Consider the following 12,818-nt stretch of genomic DNA (forward strand, 5'->3'; position numbering starts at 1 on the left):
TGACACAGTACAGTACACCACCATGTAATGCAGGGTGAATAAAATGTGTTCAGACTCAAATCTAAGTCTTCGTTCCAGAAGACAGACATGCTAAATGTCATCGATCCTCCTACACAGTGGCATGACACCAGACCCAACTCTTTTTTGTGGCCATTTCGTGTTTGTTTTCAGTCATGTTGCATCTCTTTGTAGCTCTTTTGCGTCTCTTTGTGCCGTCACTTTGCATATCTCAGAGGTTGCCTTATGTCTCTAGTATTTTTGCTTCTTTTTCTGGTAGGTTTGCATCACTTTGTGGTGGACTTGGGCCTCTTTGTGGTGGTTCTTGTGCGTAATCCAATGGGCCCGTTACATCTACCACCCTCTGAATGTGGGACTGGGCAGTGACCAATAGAGCCATGATTATGAAGACAGAAATGTAGGTTATTGGTGGAGAATGTGATTTTAATCTGTCACACTTTCACCTCTTGAGCAGGCAGTTCCCCAGATGGATTTTAAAACCATCTTGGCTGTAAGATGCTTTAAGGAAATGAGCATCAGGTGAGTTTTGTAATGGGACTTTTCCAAACTGATAATAATCCAGGACTCGTGACTTGTGTCCAAAGATTGCCATCAAGAACACACTAGTTGACGGTTGACGGGAGCTTGAGTCATAATGTGCCAGACAATCACAGAGGAAACCCTGATAAGGACGAGATACTGTCATTTACTTTATATTGATCAAGGAACTGAACTGACTCAAATACCATTTACCTTTGATAAGTTGGGTTTTTTCAGGGAAGTTTTCTGTTTTTTCAGCACTTTCACTTAAAAATAACATGAATAAAGTCACATGCAAAGACAAGAGTGCAGGTATCAAAGACTTAATTCTCCTTTACAGGTTTTTTTTTTTGCAGCAAACTGCCCCAGCTGTGGTTCTGGCTCAGTTTTCTGCTGTAAGAACAAAGACCAAGTAAATAATATGAAGAACAACTAAAAGCAAGACAAAAACTTTCTGCATATATAAAAGCTAAATGTCAATAAAAACAACAAAAAACACACAAAAAATCCCACAGAGACAGGCTGCACAATATGATCAGAGTAAAGTTTAGATTCGAAATCAATCTGAGAAATATTTACGTCATAAAGATGTGAGATACTTGGAATCCTGAACCACAGTGAAAGGATTCACTCATTAACTCCAGAGTTGTTGCCACATTTAGCTGCTGGTTGGTGTTGACTTCAGGCCCTGAAAGTCTGTTTTGCATCTGCTTTTAATTCAACTTTTATTTTGCATTTTTTTCCCTCTCAAACAAGCAGCAGGTCAGCCCTGGTCGAAGCAGCTGGGGGGTCACAGGTCATGTTGTCTTTGCATTGTTGTCGCTGCAGCAGCCACCTGCACCAGCAAACTTGCAGCTGAGATACGAGGCAGCTTCGTGCCAGGGACTTTCCACAGCTCAGTGTGTGCGTATGTGTGTGTGTGTGTGTGTGTGTGTGTGCGTACTTCACAGTCCATGTTTCTGCATTTGGGTGTGTGTGTGTTTGGGTGTATAAAGGCCACTGTGTGCAGACAGACAGTGAGGGAGTGTAGTGTGAAGTGCGACAAGTGTGAGAAGAGCAGCTTTTGAGTTGATGTGGCGGAGATTCTAATCTTGCATGTGGAATATTTTCTGTGCATGTAAAAATAAACGTCTGTGTGTGTCTGAGGGGGAAATTGTCAACTGTGGATGCAAGATGGTTTTAAATGCAACAAAGGATGCTAATGTTCCACTGGGAAGATGTTTTAGAGCATTCAGAATGAGTCCACAGTGTCAGAACACAGTGTGCAAACCTCAACAAAATGATTTTAACCCTCTGAACGTAGGTTTTTACTCACCGTGGGCTCATTTTCCACTTCAAAATAAAGTCCTGCACCTCCATGGAAACACCACAATCATGACTAGAACTAAAGAGAACACCAAAATGTCTTGTGTGCAGTACGACAAAGTTAAAATGCCATAAATCATAAAAAAGAAAAACACTGAGTTAGATTTCTTTCATGACTTCTTTTATAAAAACTGTAAAACACTGGAGTCATCATGTGCAGCATTTCTTGTTAGCAGTACTGGAAAAACAAACGCTGACACTATTACATACTTCAGATATTTTACTACTTAGATTTTTGATTTATTTCCACACTTGTTCCTCTATCTGCTCTGTGTAAACACAGCCTGCAGTTCATCCCAGTTCAACCCCATCCCTGAATTTTTATCATATGACTGCTGGTCACAGCTGAGTCACACCGCGGCTGCACTGAGGATTGCAGAATTTTTCTTTTTTTTTAGCATCTAGCTGAGCATACAGGATTATTTTTGGGTGAATTTTGAAATGCAACATGATGAATAAAGTGATTTTGATTACATCTTGTGATTTTAATGTTAGATTTGGTTATTTCTCCTGATGGAACGGAACACGTTTGGTTCGAGGACTGTCAGAAAGCTGGAATTCTGATGATTCTTTCTGTTTTTACAGAGTCTAGCTTTGATAAATAGCTTCATTTTTAAAAAGATAACATGCCTGTCAAACTTTAATGCCCCAAAGTAAAGCAACCCACGCTTTAAGATATTCTACTCCACTAAACTCCTGACAGAGAACAGTGTCGTATCACTACAACGACAACGTCTATCATCCTGAGCGACGACCTCTGGCTACAGACACTTGCTCTTTGTAGACTCTGTGTTTTTAAGCTGAAGCCCACGAAGGAAGCAACAGCTAAAGGGGGTGAGACAGGAGACCAAGCAGGGCTGGAAATCCCCTTCCCTCAGCAGGCCTGCCTCGTCTTAGACACACAGGGCCCCGCTGAGGCCCACATCAAAGGGGCTTCTGCTGTTCTCATCATCCTCCCTCCTTCTGTCTTTCTGTATGTCTCACTGTCTTTCTGTGCCTTCACCACCTCACTTCTGTTTCCATTTATACACAAGTCTCTGCCCCCACTGGGGAGCAGATGTCTTCTTAAAAGTGGCTGCATCTCGAGGAAATCAGCCAGTCTGGTACCAGGTCTCCACACCTTCGGCAAGAATGTGCGCTGATGTTCCTAAACTGCACGTGCGATTAATCACAGCCCGGATGCATCAGCGCATATGGCAGTCAGGTGTGGTGTGATACATTTTTAGGACATGCGGTTCGGCCTGTGCACCACCTTTGAGTAAATCAGAAGTGAAAATGCTCGCTAAACTGGTCCCCCCAGATCACTAAACGCCTCCTGTCCCGGCCCCTCTCTGCTCAAAGCCTGCAGAAATGTCAGGTATGTTTCACCTCCAGGCCGACACGTGGACGCACAAGACGCAGCGGGGGCAGGACTGCCACATGAAAGCCCAGTTTGGGACTGACCCTTTTGCATATATATGCAGAGGCACTTGTTCCTGTGCTTCTTAGTGCACGTGCACACATGCATGCCTGTGCCAGTAAACAGTAAGTCACAAGGAATTGCTTTGTGAGAAGTCTGGATTTTCCCTCTTAACCACTGATTGTCCGATGATTTCCGTGTCTCTGCAGAAGGAAGCTGCACAGAGACAGACATTATGTGGACCACTTCAACTAGTTTCTCACAATCAGATTCTAAATTTAAACAGGAGAAAAACATCAATTTAGTTTTACAGTTTTGCGAGGATCATGCTTTGGCCTTGCTTTCATAATTTGTCTTGCAGTTTTAAAGAAAAGTCATGCTTCAAATTCACTTTATTTACATGCAGTGCACAGCTTGAACTTGAATGAGCCCCTGGCCTACAGTAACCCCAGCTAGTCTCTGCTGTTAAAGACAGTACTGCCCTCTAGTGGAGGGACAAGAAACTGATAAATTCTGCCTCTTGTTGAGTTTATACCTATGAACCAGTAATACAGTGACACTTGAGAGTAACTTGTGAAAAAAAAGGGAACAGTCCACAAAATGTAATAAGCAATCTAATAGAAATAACCCCAACTACCTCAACAGACCTGTACAGGGAATAGAAGCAGAGTCCCATAAATGAGGGCGTCTAAGGTGAAATTCACACATTAGCTTCGCTCTCAGTCTCCTATAGCAGCTAATTACAGCGTTAACAATGTGTCCAGTCCCTTTTCTTCCTTTGTAAATTTTTAATCCTCATCGTTTTACAGTCTGCTGGGTGAAGATGCAGCCAATTATTTCTTTTTTTTTTTTTTGGGGCTGACGCAGCTGAAATCAACATAAAACAGCAGCTTAGATTTAGTAAGTAATTTGGTTTTAGGTTCAGTTTGAAACACGAAGCCGGCTGCTGGCAGGCAATAAATGCAAATCCTCAGGGTGTCAGTCTGAAAAAAGTACAGAGGAAAGCGCAATGTTTCGAGGTTAAAGTTCTTCTCTTCTTACTTTTATTTCTGTGTCCTGAGACTTACACTCTCCAAGGATAAATAAATGACCTTATAGGCTCATGACTGATTATCACCATTATGTTGGACAACTCATCGCCATTAACCTTTGTGCATTTCAGCTTATCATATATATAGCGGTAAATTGTTTTAAGTGAGGATAAATGTTGTTTATATGTCTTTGTGTTTGCTCGCCTCAAACAGCCCCTTAAGGAACAATAAAAAAAATAAACATATTCAGCCCAGTCCAGCTAAATCCCATAAATACATAATATAATGTGGCTCCTGAAGAATCGGCTCAATCAGAAACAAAATCCTCAGGCTGAGTTGAGACTTTAAGAATATACATAATTGACTGAAAAAGCACATAAATAAATCCTAAATAGAAACAACCAGGAGCTGTTGTTCAAGGATCCGACAAGATTTTTTCAATTACAGCAGGTTTGTTCAGCCTCGAGGCTCACGTCTCCATTGAAATCCCCAAGAAAAATCTCAGACTGAAGGATTCGTCTAAAAATCTGCCCCGTCTTTGTGTTGCAGGGTTCCATGATGGACTGCAGGCCGTCAGTGGTGCTATTGTCTGTTGTGTGGTCCGGCTGTGGCGTGGATTGACTTCACTATGTGACTATTAGAGATGAGCACCGCTGGAATGATGTGGTGAGACACGTATGAACCGAGATTCAATCATCAAGAGGTTTTGCATAGTTTGAAAGTGTTCAGACGTATAATTTCTCAGCTTCTCTACACGATCAGAAAGACGGCTTATACTGTGTTTTACAGAAAGCAGCTATTATCCTACACCGAAAGGGAAATGTGGCAATGCTCACAGCAAAACACAAGTCACTTACAGTCTCATCAAGACTTCAAATGCTGACATCCGGTACAGTTTTAGAAAATGAGTCGCAACATACTGGAAGTTGGAATTTCCTCATAGAAAAAAACTTCTAAAATTTCCACATTATTAGTTGTCTTGAGTGATGAAGCCAATATTGACCTTAAAAACAGTAGTTTGGCAAAATAATTGTACCAAAAGACAGATTTTTGTTATATTTCACTGCCTCATTTATATAAAGCATCAATCACCTTGTATTTACAAAGACATATTTATCATTTGCATAAAAGAAAGACATAATTCCAAACAAAAATGACTTCCTAAGATGGTGATTTAAAGTCCTACTATGATCCTTAAATAAATCCCTAAAAACTCATCTCTGTGTATCAAATCTACATGACCATGACAAAGTACAGTTACGTTTTAGAAAAGGGAACCTTTTTCATGGCAGAATGTCTTTGCCAGGCCTGGAATAGAAAGTGTCCGTCCGTCCGTCCGTCCGTCCGTCCGTCCGTCCGTCCGTCCGTCCGTCCGTCCGTCCGTCCGTCCGTCCGTCCATCTTGTTTCTATCTTTAGAATATATGGATCTATATGGATCCCAACCTCTTTCTCTAGTCACTCCTTCACTGCTCACTGCAGCTCTACACACCAGCTCACCTCAGTTCAAACACTGTAAAACTACTTTACACAATGCAAAATGTGTTATTGGAATAACTCAGCCATATATGTCTAAACTGAAAACCAGTTCTGGATAATAAAGAATAACGATCCAGGCTCTCCAAGTTGACATGATTGGTTGCTTTGGTTTTTTACGTACGAAACCCCAAATGATTGAAATCTGTGTTTTTGACAGTTATTGGTACAAGGTAGATACAAGGTGGAAACAGCCAGTAAGTATCAAAGACGGCTTAATTCACTCATCATGTGTCTACTAGCAAATAAAAAAAAACACCATGTGGACATGTTAACAAGGTCACAAATCTCGATTTCTACTGGTGGAGATCTTTAAATCTGGTGTCGCTGGCAACATTCCCATGTTGGAACACCTGTAGGGCTGTGTTTGGTTTGCCAGAGCTGAAGAGGCGACCAACTGTGGTGACGGAGAAGGAGTAGGATACAGAAGCTAGAGGTGTGGTGCAGACTATGGTGGAAAAACTTTGGGACGCATCAACAGCATTTGTGTAATTATCACCACTGCCAGAGGCGGGCGCCAAAACTTCCGCACTACAGGTTTCATCTGATGAATTGAAAAATCAAGGTTTGGTTAGGAAAAGGGGCTGAAATAATCTGAGAACACTGATATATTTTTCATTTTTGAAAAGAAATACAAAATCGTACTAAAAAATACTTCATAAGATGGTGAATTTAAAGTGTACAAAGCTTTTACATCCCTTATGTGACAACTGACATTACAAATACCCTGAGAAATTTCACTGCTAGTCCTTGGAAGCTTGCTGTAGTGGGTTGTTTATTGGTATTCTGGAATATGGTGGGCTGACTAACACAGAGCATGAGTCTGTGAAGGAAAGCTGACTCAGAACATTTGCAGAGGACACAATTTAGAGGGACGGCCAGAGAGTAGGGAGAGGGCCGTATGTAATTTGCATATGGTTGCTAATCAGTAAGGTAAGACAAAAGAGAGTAACTGAATCAAGGCCTCTGGCAGACAGTTGCAAATAGCAAAGGTGTGACAACAGAAGGTAAGAAGGGGGTCTGACAGGTAGTAGAATAACAGCAGATGAAAGAATTGTGGACAACCATGGGGAATGGAATGAAGGAGTGACACTAGAAGGTGTCCTGTTTTCTTCATCAACAGTAACTGATGACAATGCCAAGCTCTCCGTCATTCTGAGCTGCTTTCTGGTATCAAACCCAGCAGCTCACTTTGCATGAGTCGACTCAGGCATGTGTCACCGTTGTGTATCTCATCAGCGATGAGGACGTGGCTGCTGAGGGGGTCGTTCTGGACCACAGAAACCCACTCTGGACTGAGAATGGACGTATTGTGCAGCGAGTGGACAGGGTCCCTGACCTCAGAGCAGTCTGCATACAGAATGACACAGGCTCTTTGTTGCCACTGACAAAGCCGATCGCTCACATCAGTCAGACTGCAGCAGCACCAGCAGCCTTTCACTGGGCAGCCAAGCCTGCCAGCGCTGGATAGGGAAATAAAATCCATGCTCCCATTTGGATTTATTAAGCTGTAGAAGTGCTATTCTGTAATGAAAAACACCCACACTGACGAGTATAAAAGTCAGACAGTAACTTTATTAACAGTTTATTTTAGTGTTACTCACTAAAACAATAGAAAAATGCTCAAATTAAGTGCTCAGTCGGTTCAGTTAAATAAATATAAAAAATTGTACTAAAAACAGTTAAAAATGTAAGTTTGCATGTCCTTATACAGACTTAGTGTCGCAATGCTCCCTGCCATTGTCAAAGGCTTCCACACCACATCTGCTATGTTCATTTTCATAGCAGAGAAGGCAGATAAGAAGAGCAGCACCGAACACCTAAACCCGTTTACAGAGGTTTTTTTTTTTTTTTGTCAGTCAGTCTTGATGATGATTTGATAACCAAGGCTAAATCTGTTCAGTGCTTCCACAGACATGAAGTGCAATGCTAGCTTAATATGCATTAATACGGGAACACAGACAACAAATCAACATGTACGGTGGTGTTAAAACGGCCAGCTCTTTGGTGCAGCCGGGTGTTATCGAGGATGCATCAGTGTGGCCAGATCTGCACAAGACAGCTGTGAAATATTTGAAACATGTGCAGCACTGAATTAAAAAGGCTATTTGATGTCTTCAGGTCATGTTCAAATAGTTGCTTGGTCCAGATCTGGCACTGACTTGGCTGTATTGGTGATTCAGGCACAGTATTCGGTCCATCAGAGGCACAGCAGAGCAACATTTATCCCTCACTCTGAAAGGGAAACTGCAGTAGATGCTGGATAATGCATGAAAATGGGCTAACAATGTGGGCAAAACTATGATTTCAAAGATCATTTTGCACATTTTCTTTCATAGCACGGGTTATTCAGAGATCTAAATGCCACATTATCCAGCAGTTTCTGAACGATTGCTACGCCGTTGCACCGCCGCTGTCCTCGCCATTCAACCACAATACAGCAGCGCCGCCCGTCTGAAGCCGCTCCACACACAAACCAAACAGCTCGGTGAGACAACACAGTGTTCCTTCTTCGACAAAGAGACAGACATTGAAGCGGAAACGTCCTTTTCTAGGGGTGGTTAGGTTGCCGTGACGATAGCAGGGACTGTGATGGTGTTGGAAGCTGCCTGGTTTTCGTTCTCTACCTGATAGGTCACGTCAGGGTGCTCGACCGCCACCTCCGGCTGGCCCGTCATGGTGATTGGCTCGTCCTCCTCTTCCTGAGATTGTAACTGGTCAAAGGATCGTTCGGCTTCTTCTGACAGACGGTTTTCCTCTTTCTCTTCCTCCCTCTGACCAAATCACACCAGAGGGAAGTACGTCAGCTGAGTAATACACACAATATGACAATAATACCTTCAAAACCACACAGCTTCTCTGCCCCGTACCTCTTTCTTCATCCTGTAGTATTCATCGATGGCGTATTGATATTTGGCCGATGTTATCCCAAAGAGAGAAGCCATCCTCTCCCCAAGGTAGTCACACGCTGGAATAGAAATATGATAAATGACGTTAAAATACAAATTCAACCCTCATCAGTACACGTGGCAAAACCTACTTCATCTGTACATTTGGGGTCCAGCTGGACCCCAGTAGTATTTCATCTGTTCCACATTTCTGTACCTGTCCATATCCTCTCAATGTAGATTTTCCTAAAATGTGTGTCGTCTATAGTTACAAATAGGAAAGAAACAATGGAATTACTATTGATGATTACAAACGTGTGCTGCTTACAGTATTGGTGTGAGAACTCCTGAATTGAAATGAAACACAATGCAACTGAAGCAGTCATCACAAGAGCAACACAACACAAACATACATAAATAAAAGAAGCACAGTCCGGCTGGGGTCTGGATGGGGTCCACATGTTTCCCAAATGATTTTTTATATATATTCACCACAAACCTGGTTGGAATCAAACAAGCTTTGGTTTATGTGATGGCAACTCTGGAACAGGGTAAATCTGGACTCATTAGACCACGTTTGTTCCTGGAAGATGAAGGTTCTCCACTATGCTTCAGGTTTTAATAATGCGTTGGACGGTTCTTAACCTGATTTTAGGAGTTTCATGTCCTCAGTTGTTTGCTTGATGCAGGCCAGTAATTTGACCCTTCTGAGACAGATGAACATCCTGTCCATGACTACAGGATATGTCTTCCAACATGGTTGTTTAAGAAATGAGAAGCTCATTTTACTATTATAAGGACAACAATAGCATTTTACTTCTGTGATAAATAACAAGCTACTCACCGCTAGCTGATGTTCACTAGCAGCAATATTATCCAATATGCAGACGGACTCCTAGTCTTGCCGCTAAAATAAATTAGCTAATTATTCTGGAAAAAGTTTTATGAACCTGTCTGTAATTTGGGCTTATCATCACAAATGTATTTTTCAGAGCAAACAGCACAAACCTGAGATGGTGGACGTTGCTGCTCTCCACATGTGGAACCAGAAATAAGGGCCCCAGGTCATCTTTGACTGCAACGCAGAGAATGTAGTGAAATTAATGGGTTTCTGTATCACACAGCTCCGTCATTTTGTTTCCACTCATGAGTTTCTCACCCTCACCGCATCGACCGGAGAGGACAGCAGGTCTTTCCTCTCCGGCTCCTTGTCCTCTCCGTCCTCCTCGTCGGTGCTGTACTCCTCCATGGTCTCGCCGCTGGAGAAGTGGATGATCCGACGGGGAACCTTCTCCTTCTGCTGCTGCTCCTCCTCTCTCTTGTCCAGCTCTCCCAGCTCCACGCTCTCAAAGTCCTTCGACGGGTTTGGACTTGGACTCTGGGATCACAAGCCATGACAGAGGTGGTAGAGATAATAAAATAATAACGACTGTCACATTTCTTACTGATGGAGGTCCTGAGTGTAAGAGATACACAAATAATCTGAATTACTACATGGATGAACTAATGCATTTCAAGTGTCCTTCAGGTTGTGGAGTGTTGCTGTAATTAAGCCTTTACTTAAAAAGCCTACTCTTGATCCAAATGTTCTCTCTGAAATTCTTGAGAGAACAGCTGCAAATCAACTGTGTGAACATTTACAAAGGAGCAGCTTGTTTGAAGAGTTTCAGTCAGGCTTCAGAGTGCAACATAGTACAGAAACAGCTCTGGTGAAAGTCACTAATGACCTTCTCATAGCGTCATAGCTTGTTTTGTTGGACCTTAGTGCAGCATTTAGAACATTCTACTGGCATTAAAGGACTGGATCGGACTGGTTTAAATCCTACATATCAGACAGATTCCAGTTAGGGAGTTTTTTCTTGCCACTGTCATCTGGCTGCTCTGGGGGTTCAGTGAAGCATCTTGAGACAATTTGAATTGTAACTGGCACTATTTAAATAAAATTGAAATGAACTGAATTGGAGTGCAATGAGAACAGGTATTGCAATCTGTGTGGATTCTGCCATTTGAAAATTACATGACTTAACGAAAGTGAACGTGGCTGCTTTCACACTGGTGACACTAAACAAAAGCTGCAACAGAGATTGTGGGAGCATAAATATGTTATCAGAACTCACAATCCCAGTTATCCCATTAAAAGACACTCACACAGATACTTTGAAACCATTAATGACATTATTCCAAAAGCATAAGTGAAAAAAATGACTTTATACACAAATACAAAATTTTCTGTGTCATAAAATCGGGTATCCGTGTCATGTTTCTGCTCTGAGTTTATGATTTAATATGTCACATAAGGAATAAAATGTTGAACTATTTTGAAATGTTTGTGATTATTTTGTTCTATTGTGAATATTTGTACTAACCAAATTTCTATGGAAACAGATTAAAAATGTAAATCGTATAATATGTATAGTATGTAGAGCAAGCTTTGTGTCCAGTAATACCTGTGGGCACTTGGTAAAATGCAAAATGTATATGTTGATAGCAGATATTTATATTATAAACAATTAAAGACATTCCACTCTTGTCTTTTCTTCTTTTGTGATTTGTGGCATTATTATTGTGTCACACTGGACAGAAGACATTCATAAGTTCTTTCTAATTCTAGGCCTGGTTGTGTTGTTTCCACAGAGATGCAGGATTTTATAATACAGTGAAAATGGAAGATGAGTCCAGAGAGGAAAACTCCCAGGAACTGCATGGGGTTCAGAGGGTTGATCGATTAACAGTTGCAGCACTAAGGTTAAACTCTGTAAGACCCAAATATAGAAAAAAAGAGCAAAAAAATTGAAAAATAAAATAAAACTCTCTCTCTCTCTCTCTCTCTATATATATATATATATATATATATACAAATATAGAAGGAAATTCACAAAAAATATATAAACACAAATAAAAAAGAAAACTGAACAAAATAAATAATAAAACAATAAATAATTATATATACATATACATAATAATAAAATAAAACTATATATATATATATATATATAGATAGATATATAGATAGATAGATAGATAGATAGATAGATAGATAGATAGATAGATAGATAGATAGATAGATAGACCCAAATAGAGAAAAAAATGGCTTTGCCGGCTATGTAAAATTAATAACCACAGAGGTTCAATTTTAGTTTTTTTGTACTGCACAAAAGACCTCTGAGTGTTCCCTATTTTTAAACATGGCTGTGCTGTTTCCATAGAGATCCAGGACTTTATATTGTCCACAGTGGGTAAAAAATACCCCCAGAAAACTGTTTGGGGTTCAGATGCTTATTGTATTTAGAATTACATTAAATATATATATTTCTAAAGTGACCTGGATAGTCTTTGTCCTCTCAACTAATGTAATAATTACTGGTCCTCTTCTTTGGAAACACCTGATTTTCTATTTTCTTCAGTTTAAAACAACCAGTTCCAGTGTTCGTGACCCAGTGCAGCACTCCCTCCTTTTCTTTTTACAAATACAGACACGTTTAGATCGTTTCGGTCAGCTTCAGGGGAAGAGACAGGGTTGTGAAAGCTTGTTTTGCCTTTAAAAAGACGCTAAAATTCGCCTCATTTGTATTCTGTTAACTGAGCAAACCGACATGACAGCTGACAACCAGCTACACCAGAGAGGCATCATTCAGTAAACACACGAGAAACGGGTTTTGTTGTAAAATAAAACGCAGTTTACCTGCCCCACGTCCACGCTCCGTCCTATAGACACGTTAACGTTAGTGAGATACAGAGATATGTCGGCCATCGTCTTCTTCTTTGTATGCGGATGCTGCGCCCATCAACGGCTCTCCTCCGAGCTGCGTGACCCGGATGTGACGTTCAAACCCCCCGGTCCGTGCGTAACGTCCATCCGTTACACCTGCACCGATCAGAAGATGGAAATATTAATAATTTATTTTGTTTTAATATCGCTTTAGTAAATAAATGCAACACACAAAAAACGATTTGTCAGCTAAAAATAAATAAACAAATAAATAAATGCTGCTAGCTTAATTGCTATATGGGGTACTTATCACAAGCTTATCTCACAACTCACATCACATGTATATGGGTCAATA

General features: G+C 41.0%; 1 protein-coding gene across 2 annotated transcripts; it reads right to left on the reverse strand.

The window, feature by feature from the left end:
• Window positions 1-7,421: 7,421 nt before the first annotated feature.
• Window positions 7,422-12,577, reverse strand: zgc:153383 (uncharacterized protein LOC751751 homolog). Of its 2 annotated transcripts, none has more exons than XM_023283898.3 (5): window positions 12,437-12,577; window positions 9,920-10,132; window positions 9,763-9,829; window positions 8,737-8,834; window positions 7,422-8,640 (listed from the first exon to the last, which is right to left on the reverse strand). In XM_023283898.3, exons 1-5 carry the CDS (start codon window positions 12,503-12,505, stop codon window positions 8,428-8,430), a joined length of 660 nt encoding a protein of 219 aa, XP_023139666.1. In that variant the 5' UTR covers window positions 12,506-12,577; the 3' UTR covers window positions 7,422-8,427. The 2 variants fall into 2 exon arrangements, with proteins under 2 accessions (XP_023139666.1, XP_023139665.1); XM_023283897.3 differs by having other exon boundaries at window positions 9,914-10,132.
• Window positions 12,578-12,818: the final 241 nt, after the last annotated feature.

The sequence above is a fragment of the Amphiprion ocellaris genome, chromosome 12 (assembly GCF_022539595.1).
Source record: "Amphiprion ocellaris isolate individual 3 ecotype Okinawa chromosome 12, ASM2253959v1, whole genome shotgun sequence".
NCBI classification, from domain to species: domain Eukaryota; kingdom Metazoa; phylum Chordata; class Actinopteri; family Pomacentridae; genus Amphiprion; species Amphiprion ocellaris.